This window comes from Camelus bactrianus, chromosome 3, assembly GCF_048773025.1.
Source record: "Camelus bactrianus isolate YW-2024 breed Bactrian camel chromosome 3, ASM4877302v1, whole genome shotgun sequence".
NCBI classification, from domain to species: Eukaryota; Metazoa; Chordata; class Mammalia; order Artiodactyla; family Camelidae; genus Camelus; species Camelus bactrianus.
In genome coordinates, this window is record NC_133541.1 from 41866088 (window position 1) to 41887719 (window position 21632).

General features: G+C 39.6%; 2 protein-coding genes and 1 non-coding gene across 4 annotated transcripts in view; all 3 read right to left on the minus strand.

Annotated features, from left to right (window-relative positions):
• The window catches only part of ELOVL7 (ELOVL fatty acid elongase 7), a 70493-nt gene extending 68297 nt beyond the window's left edge, over nt 1-2196 (minus strand). The window contains exon 1 of one of the 2 annotated variants that reach the window (XM_074358717.1): nt 2031-2196. The gene's annotated coding sequence lies outside the window, so the exon portion shown is untranslated. The remainder of the gene's footprint in view (nt 1-2030) is intronic. The other variant, XM_074358716.1, reaches the window with a different exon arrangement.
• Nucleotides 2197-17049: 14853 nt separating this feature from the next.
• ERCC8 (ERCC excision repair 8, CSA ubiquitin ligase complex subunit) overlaps nt 17050-21632 on the minus strand; it is a 63460-nt gene continuing 58877 nt past the window's right edge. Inside the window, exon 12 of the mRNA XM_074358734.1 lies at nt 17050-18014. Within this exon, the coding sequence (XP_074214835.1) occupies nt 17937-18014 (78 nt within the window). The 3' untranslated portion in view covers nt 17050-17936. The remainder of the gene's footprint in view (nt 18015-21632) is intronic.
• On the minus strand, nt 19504-19611 carry LOC123611667 (U6 spliceosomal RNA). The gene has a single exon (XR_006718770.1). It is a non-coding gene; the product is annotated as a U6 spliceosomal RNA (small nuclear RNA).

Genomic DNA, 21632 nt, shown 5'->3' on the forward strand with positions numbered 1-21632 from the left:
TGTTTACAATCTTTTTGTGGACAGTGAACATTTAGGAAGGAAGATAACCAACAGTAAAATATGGCATAAATGATTAACGCATGTCCAGGAGTAGGGAGAGGGAAACTGGGGAGGAGAAGTAGGGGAGCAAGGGTGAGAATGATGAAGGCTACAAGGAAGAGACAACGTAAAAGTTGAATAGAAGAGATTTCACAATTGGGAGAAACATGACCGTGAGAGACAACCAAGGAGTCTCGCACCTGCGTGATTAGGATAAAAGGGAGGGAGGCCATCATAAATTATGTTCAATAGAAATGCTCTGGGGCAAAGCACGGCAAGGCCAAATGGAATATTAACAATGTGCAATGACAGATGCTACAATATAACTGAATAAGATACATGGAAAGCACAGAATCTTAAGGTGGGAAAGTAGCAGTGATAACCAAAGAAACAAAGTTCTATGAGGAAAAAAAAAAAAGAGTACAAAGTCACACAAGAAGTCAAAAGACGAATCTGAGAATTAAAGCCTGGTCCGTGAAGCGTGAAACAGCACAGGACTTCAGAAAAGTAAGGACGAAGAAAGGAATTCAAGGTGACGCACTTTGTACCCGGGTTAACAGCCACGGCGCTGGACCAGAGCCCCCGAGTCTTCTCTCCCCCACCCTCCCCCAATCCTCTCCAGGTACTTGTCTGCCCTTGGGCAAGTTCCCGTGCCTCAGTTTCCTCAACTAAAACGAGGATAATGTCATCATTTATTTACCCCATAGGATTGCTGCGAGGATTAAAAGAGTTAATACAAGTTCTTAGAACAGTGCCGGCCACAGAAGCACTTCATAAATGTCTGCCATTGGAAGGAAAAAGATTTTTTTAATCCTCGGTGATCTTAGGGGGTAAATTTTCTGGCCAATAGGAGCAGAAACTACAAAGTAAGGGATTTAACAAGCAAGTGATTAAGAAGACGGAGGCAACAGAAAGTATCAATGACTCTTTCTCAGCAGTTAAACAATAAAATCGAGGAGTGAAATAGAGTAACCTGCGAGTATAGGGTTAAGTGAAAATGCTTTTCGAGGGGATATCGCAGCAAGAGGAAAAGGCTTGGCTCGCCAAAACTATTCTTCAGTCGGTGTGGGACTTGTTTTCCCAACCACACAGTGAGCTGGATGAGGGTAGAGACTAGATCCTTCCTGTCCCAGCTTCCCCGCAGGGAGCTCGAAAGAGCGCTCACTCGGCATCCGGTAAATTTGAATCAGCCTGGCTGATTAGGGGGGATGGCCCATTTCCTAATCAACGATACTTTGGAAGATGAAACAACAGGCTTCCCGATTTCTACCTCCGGCACGACCTGTTCTACCGCTCTGTACTCATCACTGTCCTCAGCCAGCAGCCGCTGCCGGGACAGGACGCAGCTCGGGGAGCCAAAGAGGCAGCGCCCCGCTGCAAGCACAGCGCCCCAAGTTCATTCCAGTCTCAAAAGTGCCCCAGAGGAAAAGGAAGCAGAAGACAAGGGGCTCGAGGATTCCGGGGGAGACGGGGTGGTGATAAGCGAAGCCAGAAGCCGGAGCTGGGAAAGTGACCTCGGCGGTCAAGGTCGAGCAGGTCCCTCTCTCTCCCACTCCCACTGGCGAACACCTTTGTCCTCCCTCCAGGAACAGCAGGGCCCCGTTCCGTGGGAGCGCTCGGGGTAGGCTGAAAGCCCCGGGGCGGCGGGGAATGCCGTCCTTTTGAGACGCCGGGGGCGGCGGAGGTCTCCCCGGGAGGGCGCAGGTGAGCGCGGCGGCCCCGCCCTCCGGCGGGGAAGGGCCCCGGCCTTCGGCACCCGCAGGCGGTGCGGCGGGAATTTCCGAAACGCCCTCCGGAGTCCAGGAAGGGCCTGTCCGGCTCACGAGTCTCCCAGACCCGGATCCCACTCCCTGCATGGCGCGCCCAAGTTCCTCCACTCGGCTGTCTCCGGACCCCTGTCCCCCGGGTCTCTCTCCTTCCACCTCGTCTCTTCTCCTCCGCTCCCCGGAAAAGTTTGGCCCCAGCGCACCGGTTGGGAGTCCCACACTCACCCCGCTGGGAGCGAAGCCGAAGCGCCGGAGCGCGGGAGCAGAGGGCGGCGGCGGGCTGCAGCCGGCGGCGACGCGAGCGCCGAGCTCCTCACAGCGGCCTCTGCTGCCCCAGCCGCTGAGCGCGCTAGATAAGGGGCGGAGGCTGCCGGGGTGTCACCTGCCCGCTCTCCCACCCCGTTGCGTGACGCCGCGCAGCGCCGCCCGCCGCCCGCCGCCCGCCGCCCGCCGGGAGGGAGCGGCTGGGAGGGGCTCGCAGCCTCTGTCGCTGCACCTCCGCCCCGCTCGGCGCCCCGCCGCTCGGACCCCGTGGCTGGGACCAGGGATGGATGGGCGCCTGGGGAGATCCGTTCTGGCCTCCGGACTAATTACCTTTCTTTCTGAGCACAAGTGTCATCACCTGAGGGCATCTCGAGGCTTAACATAAAACTGTCGTCATGCATGACTCAGGATTGAGTTGTAGAAAAATCTGAAATGAGAAAAACCTGGCGGAGGGTGAGGCTGGCGGGCCAGAGGGAGAAAAGGGGGAGTTCTTGCTCCTGAAAAGGCTGTTCGGAGGGTTAATTCATTATCTAAAATGGAGACCAGGCCCAACGGCGGCGAGAAGCCCAATTTGGCTGAGCTCCAGCCCTGAGTGGTAAAAACTGGAGAATTGCCGCAAATATTGGGGAGTGAAGGGGGGCTTTTAAATCTATGAAGAGCAAATTGTATATAATCTAAGTTAACTTTTTTCATCCTGGTTAGTGACAGCAACTGCTGCAGCAAACAAAGTCTGGTACACAGATTTCTCCTTATCTATGTTAGACTGGGTTGTGGGGTGAGGATGAATGTTAGGTGTGTGTATGCGCGCTCCATTATTTTTTTTAACTTAACCGGGCTCGGTGTCTGATCAGGAGCCTCCTAATCGCTGTCATGTTTCGCGCTGGCATCAATAGCTGGAAGGCAAAATAAGGGTCCAAAGAAGTTACTCGCTCAGGAGGAGGCAAAAACCAAGAGCTAGAATTGAGTTGTCTTCTAGAAGCCTGAGTAATAACCTGAAGGTTGCAGTTCCGACCCAAGCACCTCACCGACGTGGCCTGTGGGTGTGCGGTGAGTTTTAAGCATGAAATCGCAACAAAAGGGTCCAGACTACCCCGGAGGGAGGATAGGAAGAAGAACACTCAGAGGGCCATAAGCTTGTTTTCCTTCTCCAAGACAGGTGTCGCCTTCCACCACCTAATCTTAAGGCAGCAACAAGAGATTTTAAATGTTTTATGTAAAACGTTAAGAGCCCCTCTAGTAGCCTGGGGTGGGGGGCGGGGGACATGAACCCTCAAATTTAAGAGAATCCCAGAGTCAGGGAAACTAAAGATTTCTCCTTCTTTTTAGATAAACTTTGCTTTCATAATAAAAACACACCGTTTAGTAGATTTGGGAAATCCTCTGGGAATTGGAGATAATTGCTTAATAATATTTGCCTTTGCATCTGTCACTATCTACCTATCTATATATATTTATACAATTTCAACTATGCAGAAGATCAAATAGATTCATTCATTTATCAAATATATATTGGGTTCTATTATGTTCCAGGCCCTGAAGATTCAGATAACAAAGTAGACAAAAAGAATTCTCTGTTCTAGTGGGGGTGTACCTTCATTCTAGTTGGGGAATGACTGGCCACAGATGAATGAACAAGTGAAATACAAGTGTTCCTGTTGTGATAAGTGCCAGGAAGAAAAATAAAGAAGGGGAGGAGATAGGGGTTGTGGGAGGTCGAGAGTTGCCGTAGTAAAGTGGCTAGATAAGACCTCAATCTAAGGAGGCATTTGAGCCAATGCTGTAAAGAGATGAGGTGGCGAGCCTGTGTCTATCTGGGTAACAGCATTCCAGTCAGTGGGAACAGCAAGACTAAAGGCCTAGGGCATGAGCATGCCCTGGATGATCATGTTCATAGGATAGCAAGGAGGCCAGAGTGGCTGAATTGGGGATAGTGAGGACAGTAGTAACAAGTGAGTTCAAAGACTTAAGAGAAGCATTTTTGAGTAGAGAAGTGACATCGTCTAACTGAACATTTTAAAAGGAATACCCTGGCAACTTTTTTGAGAGTAGGATTGGGGTGGGATGGGAAGGATAGAAGCAAGTAGATAGCTAGAAGGCTCTTAAAACATCCAGATGAAAGGTAAAAGTAACTTGGACCAGGTTGATTGGTAGTGCTGAGAGGCGGTCAAAATTTAAAAATATATTTTGATTTCCTGAGGATCTGATGAGAGGGAAAAAAGGTCAAAGGACTCTGGAGTGTTTGCCTCTATCTGTTGGAAGGTGAGAGTTGCCATTTACTAAGAAAAGCAAGACTGAGAAAAGACAGCGGGGGGGGTGTAATCGGGAATTGTTTGGGGGGGGCTGATTTAATTTAAGATACCTATTACATATCAAGTGGGAATGTCAAGTAGGCAGTTGGTTATACCAGTCTGGAGTTTCAAGAGAGAGGTTGGGGTTGGTAGTATAAATTTGGGAGAAGTCAGCTTCCGCATGGTATTTAATGGCCTGAGAATGGCCAAGAGCACCAAGAGTGAGACTAGAGAATAGGTTTCAGAACTGTGTCCTGGGGCACTCAGTATTGAGCAGTCAGAGAATGAGGAGAAACAGTCCTGAGACTGGAGTAAAATCAGAAGAGTGTGGTTTCTTGGAAAGCAGGTGTGTTGGTCAGCTATTGCTACAGTATTTCACCCAAAAATTCAGTGACTTATAGCAGTATACCTGTTCTCATGCCCACGAGTCAGTAGGTTGGTTCCAGGTCAGTGGACCTAGGCTGTGCTCAGCTGGGTGGCTCTGCTTTAGGTTGCAGATTTAGCTTAAGTCTGTTCCATGTGTGTTTATTCTGGAGCCCAGGTTGCAAAGTTAGCAGGCATCTGGAGAGCTTCTCATGGTAGATTATTGGGGTATAAGAGCCAATCCAAAACCCACATGCTTTGGGGGCCTCTGCTCACATTTTTGAAGCACACTTAAGACCTCTACTCACATCAAGTTGGCTAATACTCCATTGGCTAGAGTATGTCACAGAGCCAAATCCAACAGCAGAGGAGAGTGGGAAGCATATTCAACCCATAGTGGAAGGGTGAAGAGAATGAGTATTTGCTGAACAATAATTCAAACTTTTATCACAGCAAGGGAAGAAAGTGTTTCAAAGTGGAGGAAGTGATTGCTTAATAAGCTGAGAACCAGAAATTGGTCGTTGACTTAGCAATATAGAAGTCATTTGTTGACCATGACAAGAACAGGTTTGGGGAAACAGAAGGAGTGAAAACCTGAATGGAGTGTTTCAAGGGTAAATGGGAAGAGAGAAATTGGAGAAAACGAGTTTTGACAATTCTTTCAAGGATTTTTGTAGTAAAAAGGAGAGAAGAAATGAGGTAATGGTAGGAGGGAATTGAGTCTAGAGAGGTTTTTTGTTTGTTTTTTTAAGATGGATATTTAAAATATGTTTGTATACTTTGGAAAAATTTAGTAGAGAAGGGGAAACTGATAATGCTGGAAAGAGAGGACAACTATTGTAGTGATGCCCTTGAGAGTATGTGAGAGGGGAGGGATTTGGTGCGCAGGTAGAGCATCTGGCCTTAGATCTGAACGTGCACATTCACTCAGAGGCAACAGAGGGACGGCAGAGTTACAGGCACAGACTTGGGGAGATAGGAGCTTGTGCTAACAGATTATTTTAGGTCAGATTCCCCAGAAGCAGACCTGAGACAGAAAGTTGTGTGCAAGTGATTCATTGAAGTCAGTAAGGGATCCAGAGGGATCTGCGTGAAACAATAATATTGTCCAGTATGCAAATGTTAATATTTTCCAAATTTGGCTTCTTTTTTTTAAGAAAATAAATGTTACAGTTAAAGTTCCACCCCACCCTAATTCCTTTCTTTCTCCCAAAGGTATCGTGAAGTAGCTATGTATCATTTGCATGCATGTGTTTATACTTTCATTATATCTAGCTCAATGTATACAGTAATGTTGTATATGGTTAAATTTTATGTAAATAGTATCATACTGTGTGTATTCTTCTGCAACTTTGTTCTTTTGTCAACACTTTTTTTGAGATTTATTCATGTTAATTCATTTAGGTCTCATTTATTTATTTAATTACGATATAGTATTCTATTTGTATGACCAAGCCATTTATCCATTTGCCTGCTAATGAACAAAATTGTGTTAGTTCTAATTTTTTCCCTTCTGGAGACAATGTGGACAAGAATATACATGTAAATATACAGGAACGTATACATGGAGAAAAATCTCTAGGGTTTGTACTTAGAATGTGATTGCTGGTCGTGGAATTGATTATTCTCCTCTATGGACATTTGCTATTTCTTAGCTGCCCTGTATTTGAGCCCTCTTCCTATATTTGAGGAAGTTCCTATTATGACTTCATACAAGGCAGAGCTCACCTCTCATTATAGAAGCTGAAAATGCATGATACTCACTTTGCAATCCCTGTGGGCAGCTAGAACCCACAATTGTGACTGAATCTGGGTCAAGCAATATACCCCCACTTCCTGTCCTCACCCCTGCTCCTACCCCCAGGACTCTGAAGTTGAAATTAGTGACAGGTTGTGTCTGCCAGTGGCGCGGATGGCTTCCCAGACTAATTCACTGGAATAAATATAGGTCTGGTTTGTCAGCAAAGCTTGCCTTCATTCCTACCTTCTCCATGCCTATTATCTAGCCTTTGTGGAGATTCTGTAAGCTCTCAATGTTTTCAATAAACATCTTTTCTCTTTAAATCAGTTAGTTTCTATGGATTGCAACCAAGAACCCTGGCTGGCAGACTTTCCTAAGTGTTGCCAATTTACACTCTCACCACATTGTATTAATAGTCCCTGTTTCCCTAAATCCTTGCCAACATTTGGTGTTTTCAGACCTTATGTTTTTGCCAGCCTGATGGGTGTGAAATGGTTTCTCACTATTGTTTTAATATACATTTTCAAGATCCCTAGAGACACTGGACATCTCTTTATATTTTTTTAACCATTGAGATATCTTCTTTGAATTGCCTTTTCATGTCATTTGCTTATAAAAATGAGTACTAGTTTAGTCATACCAACTAATATTTTTCTTGTCGATTTGTCTGTTATATGTTTCACAAAATCTTTTTGCAGTCTAGGACTTACATTTTAATTTTACAAGGATTTTTGTTATTCTTGTATTTTAAAAATGTAAATGTAGTTAAATTTATCAGTATTAGTCCTATGCTTTGTGCTTTTTGCCTATCAAATGAGAAATGTTTTCTTTTTCTAATGTTATACTCATTTTTGTTTTCTAAAATCTGTTTTTTCCTTATTAAATTTATATCTTTAATCCATCTGGAATTGTTTTTAAACTGTTTTATTTGAACAGGTAATATATTCACATGCCTTATATATCAAAAAGTCACAAAATCTCCCTCAACCTCATCTCCCATCCATGCCTTTTAATATACTTCAAGGGATTAAAAAAAAAAAATTAAACAGAACGTATTATTCCTGTTTCTGTCTATTTTTATACAAGCAGTAAATACATATTGCTTGCACTTTTTTTTCACTAAACAAAATATGCTTTCGTAAAAACCTTACTTATTCCTCTCTTACATCTATATTGTATAACTCTACCATCATTTATTTAACAAGTTCCCTATTGATGAACATGTATGTTGTTTATAGTCTTGTGATGTTAATAAGTACTGTTTTACATAGATCAACTCATTTAATCTTCACACCAACCCAAAGAGATAGATACTATTATTACATTAATTTCAGAGATGAAGGAACTGAGGCATGGGAAGATTTACCCAAGAACATTATGCTAGAAAGTGATAGAGTTAGAATTTAAAACCAGGCTGTCAGGCTGTAGCATTCATGCTCTTAACCACATACAGTGTGACAATGAATAACCTTGCACACACTAAGTAAATCCTAGAAGTGGACCTGCTGGTTCAGAGAGTAAGCATATCTGTAGTAATTCTAGCTACTGCCAAATTGCCCACTATATTGTTTTGCATTAATTTACACTCCTGACAGCAACGTATAAATGTCCTCGCCACCAGCACCCCCCCACCCAGCCCATAGCCTTACCTATAGTGAAGGTAACATTTATTTTCAAATGTTTGGATGTTTGTCAATTTGATAAGTGAAATACAGAATATTGCTGTAGTTGCCATTTGCATTTCCCTTAAGATGGGTGAGATTGAGCATCTGTTTCATATGTTTTAAAGTCATAAAGGCAAAGTGACATTTCCATTTTTGTAGAATGTTTCTACTCTCCACTTTTCTATCAGGTTGTAGCCTTTATTGTTTTATTCTTATCAACTTCTAGGAGGCCTTTAATAGATATGTAGGAAGATTGGCCCTTTGCTATGAGGTGAGTGGTAGGTGTCCTCCCCTGTCCCTTGACATTTGTTAAGATCTCACACACATGTCTTTCTGCGTAAGCTCTTTATTCTGTTCCACTATTTGTCTTCCTTGGGTTTTCTCTTTTATTCTCCATGGAAATTTTAAGAACAGCTTTTTTTTTCTCCCCAGTGAAAAGCTTTGTTAGGATTTTGATTTGAATTGCCCTAAAGTTCAAAGATTTATTTAGAGAGAATTGCCATCTTTAGAATATTGAGGTGACCCATCAATGAACATGATATTATTTCTCCATTTATGTAAATCTTCTCTGTCTTTTAATAAAGTTTTGATTTTTCTCTGGCTTGGTCTTTCACGTATTTTATTAGATTTACTCCTAGGAGCCCTGTAACTGTTGTGGCTATTATAAATGGTATATGTGTTTTTAAGTTACATTTTCTAATTGTAAGAATAGGAATGTTATTAATCTTTGTGTAATGACCGTGTATCCTTCGTTTTTATTAAACTCTTCTTTTAGGAATTTGTCTGTAGAATCTTGTGGGTTCATCACCAGTTGTGGGTTCTGGCCAGCAGAAGTCCCACCGAGATGGAATGAATTATTCAAGACTCTGTGGGAAAATGTCAAGAGAGTGAGGGAGTCGGGAGCCAACTCCATGAGCCTCTCAAATCTCTCATATTTATTGAGTACAGTCAAAGGAGGACTGCAGGAATTTAGGGAAGGACAGGGTGGGATCACAATGAGTACAAAGGCTTTGTTTATTGTTGGTGTTTGGCTCAAAGTCAGAAGACCCTTTTTGGTAAATCATATTCATGTTGAGCCTTTCAGCTTACCAAGGCAGAACATATGAGAATCAGCTGCTTAACAAGATTTTTCTTGGACTCAGGCGGCTGTGCCTGTCTTAGATTGCGCCCCCTCAGGGGATCTTACCCTGTCATTGGCTAATCAGCTTTCTCACCTCTGAGTCTGCAGCTTTTTACCCTTCCAGCCCAAGGCTGTTTTGGGAATAGAAGACTAACAGCAGGCACACCCAGCGTTTATAGCCTGAGTCATTGCCAAAACCTCAAGGCAGTTACTGAGCACATCTTCCTTAAGGAGATAAGTGGCTGGGATTGTTACAATTTGTTAACCCAATCATGGGCTCCCACATATCCCCCTTTTTTGTTTTGATTGAAGGGGATCATTCTTGATTGCAGAAGGGACATCATCACCTGATGCTCCTGATTTGAAGAGGCATGGAGGGAGTAAATTACCTTGCAGACTAAGAAAAACACAAGCGATTATTATATAAAATCCAATAATAACCTAAATGTGGGAGTTGAGGCCATTAAACCAGTTGGTAGGGCTAAGCCATTTCATATTATCATATAATTCCTGTTCCATATTTGTTTGAGTCTCCTTTTGAATGTAAATGAGCTGCTAATGCAGCTGGGCAGAAAGAGTATCAACATTATTCTGTAAATCAGAGGCAAAAACTCCTTGAAGTTGTTTTTTAATAATGTCCCAGGAATACCGGGAGTGGTTATATTTAAGAAGAGTAACACATATCTTATCATGTTGCCAATCACACTGCAGGGGCTGTTGTTAGTCACCAAGCCATTCCAAAGCACGTTCCAAGGCCTGAAGCCAATGCATAATTCCATCACCAATTTGAGTCTAAGTTATCATAGCCTGAGTAACATTAGTCATAACATGATTAACAACCTGAGCGGTATGGATTGATTTAGTAAGGGACACAGTTGCTACTGAAGTGGCAAGAATAACAACAGCTGAGATGATAAAAGCAATCAGCCAACCAATAAAGCGTTTTGGTCTCCACTTTGAAATTGCATGAGTTAATTTAACAAAACCATTTTTGCCCTCCCAGGGGCGGGTTAAGTTAACAGGTAGCCAAATCTGAGGTTGTTGCTTTAGAATGAGTACTTGTGAGATATTGAGAGAAGTAATGTTTATTGGGCTAATACAAAAGTGTACCAGGCCGGAGGCCGGACATGGGTAGTATAAAATCCATCTTCTAATGTAACATTAAGAATAGAACATGTCATAAGAAAAACATAAGGGTGAGTAGTACACAATAATACATGATCAGAGACATGAGAGTCTAGATCAATACAATAAAACTGAGTATTAACAACTGTGTTAGTAACATACGTACCATATGATAGAGTCCTGGGAAAGAAAGGCAAAGCAATGCGCCAGAGATGAATGTGCCAGGGACTGTGGGCATGAGAGTTAGAGAGGCGTAAAATAGGCCCAGAGAGTCCCCCATCTGTCCAGGTTACTTGGGAGGTGGCTGGAAGGCCAAAACCAATATGAGCATGATTAGAAGAAAGATATCCTTGTGGGCTCCAATCATAGACTGTATAGTTAAAAAGTGGGGCTCCACGGGGACTGGGTGCCCTGCAAGGGACCCAAGAGACTGATTGACTATGAGGACTCCATTCTTTAGACATATGACAACGAGCAACAGGTGGAGGAAGGCTGCAGACATTGTTTGATTAATGTCAAAAGCTGCAGCAAAAATGAAAGTTAAGTTAGCAGGTTTTGTGCCAGTCTTAGGTAAACAATACAAATAAGTACGGGTCTTAGCACATAAGCAAAAGGATGAAGGGACATTAGACACACAAATTGGGGGGGGGGGGAGAGGAGATAAAAGAAGCAGTTTCATTTAACATCATCCAATCACGATTTTCTAACAGGTGACTTTGAGGAATGAGCCAGACTCCTCCAGTCCATTGAGTATCATTAGTGCTGAGTGGGGGTTCTGCATCCCACCAAGTGACTAACCAGAAAACTGGAGGGTCAATAATATGGGCCCAGTACAGATGGGCCCCTGTACTTAAAGGAAGTGACAGAAAGAGTAAAAGAAGCAACAGTACTGGAGCTGATGCATGAGAAATTACTGCTAGATATGCCAGAAGCCTGTATTTTGGAGTGTGAGGCACTTTTGCCTCCCTCATGACCTTAGTGGCCTGAGACTCTAATTTCTTTATCTGGCCCTGAGAGATGTTAATTGCCCAGGTGGAGGCTGCTAGCCAAGGTGTGGCAGAGTCTTAAAGTTTTCCAGTGAAATTTCAGGGAAGATAACATCAGGGTCATAACCAGTTAGTTGTTGACAGCGAAGTCATCCTTTGAAGAGTATATTTGTAAGCTGTTGAGTATAAGCCATTAAAGTTCGTTACAGTTTTTTTAAAGGAATGAGGTAAGAAAATCCATTCAAGGCACCTTAATCCATTAATCAGCTGTCCTAAGAGGCCTGTGGGAGAGTGAAGGGTTGGAAAAAGAAATAGATAAACGGGATTTCCAATTTGTCCATGAGAAAAATGCTTTTGCAACAAGGCTTGCTCCACAAGAGCGACTTCCTGTAAAGCTTCCGGAGTTAGTGTTCATGGGGAGTCTAAAGCAGGGTCCCCTTTTAAGGTATTAAACAAATGAGACAATTGACCTATACGGATGCCAAGAACTGGACGAATCCAATTAATGGCCATGAGAAATTTTTGAAAATCATTAAGAGTTTGTAGATTTTCTGTCTGTAAATGAATAGGTTGATGCCGGACAGTTCGGTGGAAAACAATGTAACCTAGATATTTCCAAGGCTGTTCAATTTGCATTTTATCTGGAGCTATCTGTAAACCAAAAGAAGCCAAAGAGGACTATAGAAATTTATAAGCGGAGAGTAGTTGTCTGTGAAGGAGCTGCTAAAAGAATGTCATCCATATAATGACAGATCAGCCAGGTTTACCACACTTAAAGCAGGTCACAGCAGAAGGGGATTTCATTAAAGCCGCAAGGACCTGAGTATGATGGGCTTCAGTTCCCACATTCTGGCAAGCTCTTACATGGTCGGCTATAGTTTTGTTTTGAGCTTGAATACTGGCAAGAGCTGCCTGGCAATCTGCATTAGCGCTTTCATAGGCCAGCTGTTGTAAGAGCACTTTTGCCCAATCATGGACTCCCACAGAATCTCTTTGATTTTCTACTGAGACAATAATCTCTCCTGTGAATAATTGCAATGTTATTTCTTTTCAGTGTTTTTCATTCTTTGAGAGAAGACTGGATCGTTATCTGCAACTTCTTACTCTATGTCCGTCTGTTATGGATTTAATTTTACTAGTGATTTTCAAACTTTACTGAGAGTCAGAATCATTGGGATGTTGTTAAAATGCAGATTCATGGAACTATGTCTCCAGAGATGCTGATTTAGTAGGTCTAGGTAAATAATCTTCATTTTAACACCCACCCTATATGATTCTGATACAGTTGTCCAGAGAGCTGCAGTTTGGGAAACATCTTACATGTAACCTATCTCTTCTGATATTTATTATTGCCTCCCCAATGAAATGATAACCCCTTGAGGGCAAAGGTTTCTGATTATATCCTTTGTGCCTAGAATCGTATTCTACAAACAGTAGATGCTAAATAAGTGTACAGGTGGTAAAAAGGAATTTTAGGAAATTTGTTGGAAGTACTTTGTGAGCTTGCTGTTTAAATGCTTTAAAAATGTTTTCCAATGTGCATTTTCTATACAATTAAATAATATCTTTGATATCATCAGAGGAAGAACATGATTGCAATGTGATGAATACAGTGATTAAGTGACTACTAACTCTTACCCCAATATGTCTATACCCTGCCAAATGTAATGGCTTCGGTTTTTTGGCACTGAAAATGCAAACTACGAGTTTCAGATAAATCATTTTCTTTTTAACGTCCTTCTGTTCAGATATCTAAGATGTATGTAAAATTTATATCCCCAAGACAGGCTATAAATGACATGTGGAGCTATGAGAACATCCCTTAAATTACGGTAACAGTCAATATTGTAATTGTCTTACTATAAACTCCAATCATTTGAAAATATTAATAAAAATGGTTTTCAACTGTGAAGGATTGTCACCATGATCATGATGTTAGCTCTGATTAATTTGATTTCAAATGCTATGGAACTGCTTTATGAATCAACTGCATTATCTGAAATTAAAGTGCAACCATTTATTCTGTGTATTCAATCAATATCTTGATATCACAAAGTCCTGTGACAGTTAAGTCTAAATAATACTTAACTCAAATTTGTGCATTTCATTTCATGATTTCATGATAAAAGTCTTTTCAGATAGATAGGAGAATTATCATAATTTGTATCTTATGGAATGACTAAATAATATATCATCAAGAGAAGCTATATTTTTATGATGTAGTTGAAACAAAACGACAAAAAATTAAAACAAAAATATTTGCACTGTAAAACTATTCAGTCGTGCTTTTTTTGGAATTTTTTTTTAGCATATACTGTATTTGTTCTATGTGTTACTCTAAATTTTATGTAGTGGTAGATGTTCAGTGTACCTTGTAGGTTTACGTAACAATTCAGCACATGGCAGTTCTGTCTTCTTGGAGGAGTTACATTTGTACTAGGTTGGTGTTTCCCAAACTTGCCTGATTTTAAAATCACTGGAAACAAATGTTAAAAAATACAGATTTTTAGGCCCCTCCAGTAGACTTCTGACTCTACCTTGGGTAGCTATGAAATAACCAATGGTAAGAATCTTTCATCTCTCTCACTTGCTCTTTTAAAACACTGCGTATCTTTTCTCCCCCCTAGAATACCTGCTACTGAAGAGATAACCTATATGATTATTACCCATTCAAGATGACTGCATTAGCACTTAATATTTGTGGAAGGTAAGAAACTAAGGATACTTTTATTAATAGGCTATCACCTAAGATTTTGTAAAAACATTAGATTTATTCATTAAATTTTAAATACTATATGATGCACTGTTTTAAAATTTTTTTGTAGCTTTTGGGATATTTCCAGAAGACTGCTACTGTAATAAAATTTTAATAAGTAAGCAGAAGGAGGCACCGGGGTTATGGTTTATAAACAACATGTGTGAACCTTGGTTACGTACCAGACTATCAAAATAACCAAATTGTCTTTACTTGCCTAAAGAATGTAGGCTTTGATTGAAATGGGCATCCACTGTTACTGTAATGTTTTTATTTTGCAGTTCAAAGTATATTTTCAAAGCAGTCTATGAGTGTAACCTATAGTTAGTTAACAAATGTTTACAGATCATTTGTCATAAATGACAGTGGGGCCAGCTCTGAAAATCAGACTGAGTGGAGGTAGGCATATATGTGTTAGTGACTAAATTCCTAAGAGAAGAAAAGATAATGTGCATTGCTTTAGATTATCTAAGTTTCCTTTTCTTTCACACAGATCATAAAGCACTGACTGTGCACACAAGTGTAATTTAAAAAGCAGATCTTTCATCTCTGTTGTTCTTGGTTTTACATATCCATTCTAATACATGTAAAATGGGTTCCCTATCTATTTCTAAATGATAAAGCAATTGTGCAGATAAAGCACTCTAGGAAATGAGGGTGGAGCCCTTTAGGATTATATTTCTCAAAGCAAAGTTTGTTAGTCATTCAGTTTGTTACAAGTTCATTCATTTCAGCTTATTCTAGACTACACTGAGGAAAACTTAGACTTATTTAGAAAGCTTTAAGAGTTGTGGCTGGTAAGTGAAAACACTGGTGGGCACACAAATAGCCAGCTCCCTGTAATTCAAAATCTGCTGAGGAACTGGCCCTTGGCACTTTGAAGAAAGAGGCCTGGGAATGTTTGGTGAAGAGCATGCTCATTCATAGCTGGAGAGGACGGCTAGCTCTTCACTAGGTCAGCCTCCCCTTCCTCCTAGGCGCATAGCTGGGCTGTACTTCCCAGAGTTCCTTGCAGTGTAGGTGTGGCCTATGATAGAGTTCTGGTGAGTGGAATTTGAGCAGAAGTGCTTGACGTGTCCTGGTCTGGCTCGTTCATACTTACCAAGTGAGACCCTTTGTCTCTTCTGTAGCTAATGCTGCAGGCTTCCTTATGGAAGCCTTATGTTGAATGTGGTGGAGCCACAAGATGAAAGGGGGATCCTGAGTTCTCAAATTACCATTTGGAGGAGAGAGATTTTATATGAGCTATAAACAAATGTATACTGACTTAAGTCTCCAAAGTTTTGTAGTCCATCAGATACAACAGTTAGCCTGCCCCAGCTAATATAACAGAATAGTGCTGTCAGGCAAGGACTTTACTTCTTACCCTGCAGAAAGCAGGAAATGCCTCTCCCCTTGGCCTCTTTGGTATTTGCTGGATCAGACCTGGCAACTGTTTTAGCATTCTTCCTTAATGGACAAGCTTTCCTGATCTCACCTTTGCTGTTGCAGTCCCCTCCTAACTAGTCCTCTGCTCCTGCATGTGCCCTCCTCCACGGTTTATTATCGAAACAGCATAGCTTCTTAACCGGTTTCTTTGCTTCTGTTTGTGGCTCCTCTTCAGCCAATCACCACACTGACACCAGCATGATTCTATTAAAACCTCAGTCAAACCATGTCTCTCTTCTGCTCAAAACATTCCAACGGCTTCTTATATCCCTTGGGGGCCCTGCCAGTCTCTCTTAACCCGACATCACTTCCACCCACCATCACCATGACTGTTCTTTTCCCCGTGGCTGTCTGGCTGGTCCACCTGCGTCTGTTCTCTATAGGCTCTTGCCTCAGTGCCTTTGCGCTTGATGTTCTTTATCTGGAATGCTCTTTCCTCAGGTATCTGCATAGCTAGTTCCCTCACTTGCTTCAGTCATTACTCAAAATTTGTCTTTTTCAGTGAGGCTTTTGCTGGCTACCCTATCTAAAATTTTAATGCTGTTTCCTCCCCTCACTTCTGATTCTCTTTCTCTGTCTTTTTTCCCCCTCTTTGCACTTTTCAAGAATATATCTTGTTTTCATATTTACCTCATTTATTGTCTTTGTCCTCCACTTCAGTATAAGACTGTAACTCTCATCTTTTAAAAGATGCATGTCTCTCATCCCATTTCCATTCCTTAGTCACAGTTCTAAAGTCATGCTAGTAACATCCTCTCTCAATGGGAATGTTTGAGCTTAGCAAAGGATTTGATCTGTTTTGTTCACTGGCACATAGTTGGTGCTCAACTCACTACAAATGAATGGATCAGGAATTAATTTGAGCTGGTAAAATGTTTCGTTAGTAAGTGTTCTTCCAATCCCAGGAAGAGTTAAAATTTTAAAAGATCTAAATGCAGTCAAAGAGTCAGTATTTATTCTTTCATGTTAAATGCAGGAATAAGTTAGTAATTATTGATAATAACTATAGATAATATTATAATTATTAAATAGCTATAATTACTATAGATAATTATTAGTAATTATAGATAACATATAAGTATTTAGGGTTTAAAATTTTAATATTTAGGAGAATCAGGCATATGAGGGAATTTGACAGATTAGGTTTATGATTCTACTTTGAGTTGTATAATTGAATTCAGACTCATTAAATAATAAGATGTAAACATTTTAAATGTTTATAATCAGTATTAAATACTTGAAATGAAAAGTTAAGTTTTATTACATTTATAAGTTTAACTTATTGGACTTATAAGGGATGTTTAAATTATTGGAAGTTTTGTATGTTCATTTGTCTGGTAAGGCATTTGAAGTGCTTAAAAACATCAGTTATTAAAATGATCAATGCAGTTTAAGGCAACTTGAATAGGTTTGTGCATAGGACATATGGTTTAAAAGAAGCAGAGTTCTACAGGGAGATACTACTTCACACCTCCTAATATAGCTATAATAAAAAAGACAATAACAAGTGTTGACAAGAATATAGAGAAATAGAAATTGGAACTTTCATACATTGCTGGTAGGAATGTAAAATGGTGTAGACACTTTGTAAAACAGTTTGGCAGTTCTTCAAAAAGTAAAACACGATACACTTGAAACTAATACAATACTGTAAATCAACTATACTTCAATTTTTAAAAAAGTAAAATACAGAGTTGACATGTGACCCAGGAATTCAATTCCAACTGAAAACATATATCCATGCAAAAACTTGTATACAATGTTCATAGCAACATTATCCATAATAATCAAAAAGTAGAAATAATCCAAGTGACCATCAACTAATGAACTGATAGATATAATGTGGTATGTCCATACAATGGAATATTATTTGGCAATAAATAAAGCATGAACTGCTGATACATGCTACAACATGGATGAATCTTGAAAACATTATACTAATTAAAAGAAGCCTGTCACAAAAGACCATATATAGTAGGATCCATTCATATGAAATGTTCCAAATAGGAAAATCTATACAGACAGAATCTATAGAGGTTGCTTAGGGCTAGGGATTTGGGGTTTATGGGAAGTGGCCACTAAGGAGTATGGGATGTCCTTTTGGGGTGTTGAAAATGCTCTAGAATTAGATTATGGGGATGATTGCACAACTTTGTGAATATACTAAAAACCATTGAATTGTATATTTTAAAAGGGTGACTTTTTAAATGGTATGTGAATTATATCCAAAAAAAGACAGCTCTTTAAACTCAGTTGATTGAATATATTATGCTTACATAAAATTTACTAGATTTATACATAGAATAACAAGATGTGTAAAATGAGTTTGTTGTATTAAATAAAACAAGGTTTTAAATTTGCAACTCTAATAACTTTATTATTAACTTTTAGCCTACCTTAAAATGCAAAAATGTCTTCAAAATGTAAATTTGACAGGAATTTTGTTTTGAGTAACTCATTCATTTGCAGACAGTTCTAAGGAGAGAGGATAGGAAAAAAGAGAGATAAGAGTATGTATAAATACAAAGCAGAACAACAGGCTCCAGGTTAAATGTGCTTATATTAAATATTACAGAAAAACAAGCTTTTAAAAATGTTGATCAAAATTGATATTTGAGGAATACATATTTTAAAACACTTTCCTATGTTAAACAAAAGCTTCTGTACTTCCCTTTGGTTTTTAATTTGCCATTTAGAGCCACATATAAATATAATCTTTATACCATAGGACTATTCTTCAGGTGTCCACAGCAGACTTTCTTTTCTCTGAATTAAATGGTTCCTGATCCCTTTGGCCATTTTCAAATGACTTGCGTTTCATGTCTCCTGATCATCCTAATTGCAAATGTGAGTATTTCAAGGAATTAGAAACCAGCCACAGTATTTTATATGGGATAAAATTTTTTCCTTGTTTATGAATATTACATGTCTATTAAAGTAAATTAAGAGAATACTGGCTTGTTATATATTAGGCTTCTAGTTTACCACAGATTTTTGCCTTATAGTTGTGAAGTTAAAGTCATTTTTGCAAGTGATATCTGGGACTTGTGTCAGGAATGTGTTCTGCTACAAGTAACAGAAAGCCTAAAGAGAGTCCTAAATAGTTAGGGGTTTATTTTTCACACACAGTAAGAAGACCAGAGGTACAGATTGCTGGTATAATGTTAATTCAATGGCCTAACAGTGTCAAGCTCTATTATAATTGCCATTCTCTTGTCCTTTCTTGTGTGCTTGTCCCCTATGGCCACAATTCAAAGATCACATCTGACATTAAAGGCAGAATGAAGGGTGAAAAAGAAAGGAAGATGTCAGTTTTCTCTGACCTCTTCAGAAATGCAAAAGCTTCCCTAGAGAACTCTCTGTAGAATTCTGCTTTGTGTTTCAACAAGAAGTGTGTCACCTTGCCATTCTAAATTGCAAGGGATATACGGAAAGTGGGTCTTTAGCTGGACACACTGATGCCCCAAGCAGAATTTGGGTTTATTAGGAAGAAGGAAGTGGAAATAGATATTGTGTAGACAAAGAACAGTGTCTGCCATAGATTGTTGGTGTAGAATTTGACATTTCAATTTCAATTAGTTGAATTTGGCATATCATTCATTCCAAGCTGTTAAAATAATTTGGATCCTATGTCTGTCATCCACGATATTTGTCATGCTTCCTAGTTTGGTGTCATCTACAAATATCACCACTGCCATTAATATCCTTATTAAGGATCTGGTACTGAACAAAACAGAGCTGAGAATGGAGCCCTCCAGCTCCTGATCTTTTGTCATAAAAATGTGTAGCTAAGCTTGGCATTTACAAGGTCGTCAATAAACATGTGTTAAATTAATGAAAGTTATATATGATGATGAATACCTAGAAATTGGTTTTGAGATTGGTTTAATTGCCAGGCTATGTTACTTCCTTGAGCAACATGGATTGTTGGTTTATGTTGAATCACTTGATTTCTTCTTTTTTTTTCAATAGAAAATGTTTCACAAGTTTGTGTGTCATCCTTGTGCAGGAGCCATGATAATCTTTCTCCACATTATTCCAATTGTAGTGTTTGTGCTGCTGAGACAGGCACTGAATCACTTCATTTCTCACAGCATCATGCCACAAATTAAGGAGGATATATTTCTTCACCATGTAAGAAGCACATGAATGTCACCCCTGAGGATATACATGTGTTAATACCTGCAACTTCCCACTGCCATGATAAATACTTTTTTTGCCTTTTGCATAAATGTCAAAACATGAAGACATGTAGCAGATCTCTTTTTCATGCTATGAGATACTCTTATCTATATAAATAGTCACAAGTGAGTATAGCCTGGTAGGATGTAGACCACTGATTTTTGATTATCAAACTACAAAAATTTTTGAATCACTTGTCAACATCTAAAAATTGTATAATTTCACATAAAAATGGCTTTTCTACTTCTCTTGAATAATTATCATTTCTGGTTTCATTCTAGTTTCAGTAGGTGCACATTCACACATGGCCTAAGTTAGCTGGAGCTGAATGGTACTATGACGTAGGCTGTTAGTTGTTCTCCAATATTTGTTTTCCTTTTTGTCAACAGTAATTGATCTCCCAATTTTTGGCTGAGCAGATGGCCACATAAAGACCCAGTGTCCTTTTCAAATAGGTATGACCAGCAGTTCTGGCGAACTGGATGTCTGTGAAAGTGATATGTAACTTCTCAGAAGTGCCCTCAAAGGGAGGATGCCATCTTCTTTGTTTTCCTTTTTCTTGTTGGGTGGAATGTGGAAATAACGGCTGGAACAATCATGTTGTATCTCAAGGGGGAAGCTGCTGATACAGCATACGGCAGCAATAAGAAAATGCCTAGATTCCTAATGATCTTGGAACCAGCATACCACTGAGGACTGCCTCCCTGGACTTTTATCAAAAGAAAAGCATTTATATTTTATTTAAGCTATATTGTTTTGGCTTTTCAGGCAAACCTAATCCTAATTCATAAAAGCTGCTGCCATTAGGCAGGTGTTCTCAGGTTTATCACAAATCCCACCACTACCTAATATCTCCCTAACATTGACCGAGAGTTACCATTTATCATTATCATCACTTCTATCCATTAAAAATGGAAAAAATGAAGACTGACATAGTCATGTGTTTCAAGAGAAGTTGAAGAGTGTATGTCATCATGGAAGTAGAGATTATTCTTACATGACTAACAGTGCACACCAACTACTAATGCACACTCTATTAAATATACATGACTTCAGAAGCTATTAGGAAACCAACCACAGTAAGAAGTACAAACAGAATAGCAAAGAAATGTTAATAAAAAACTTAACTTACTGAATAACTTAATGGACTGAAAACAAGGCCTGAATTATAGCAGTAATAATGGTGTAAAACGTATTAAGCAAAAAAAATTTCTTGGCATTAAAACCTTCTGCCAATGATGAGTTTATGAAAAGGCTGATTGCAGCAGAAATTGTGTCCTAAACAGAAACTAACATTTACAAATATAAATGTAACCCAATATAATATTTCTTAGCACGCTGAAGCTGGGGTGGAGGGATTTATAGTAGAAAGTAGCATGAAAAGGTTAAATCATTTAGTTTTTTCTGCTTTCCAGCCAATGAGAGAACAGATATAAGATATAAATACCACCCAAGTAGCTATAGTCATTTGTGATATCTGGAAGGTTTTAAGTGTTTCAATAGCTTTTGAACGTCATGCCAGTAATGGGCATATTAGGAAATTATTTGTGTGTGTTGAGTGAAGTGGGTAAACAGGGCTGCAGGAAGTACTCTAGCAAGTCAGCACTAACACTGGACTTCATTTACAAAACACACTGTGGTTTGCAAAAAGCATACAACATGTTTATTTCATAATTCAATAGAAATCACATTTAATTTAGAAAAAGAGAACACAGCAATGGACCCATGAAGTGAATATACTATCATGGTTTGAATCACAGGAGACATGTCAATGCTTTCTTAACTTGATGACTCATATGCATAGTAGATATATGAGAATAAAGAGGTTTGTTTGGATGTTTGTAAGAAACTGGTTTGTGTCATCTAATGAAAGTGTCAGCTGAAGTCATTAGTGAAGACTTACTCAAAGAC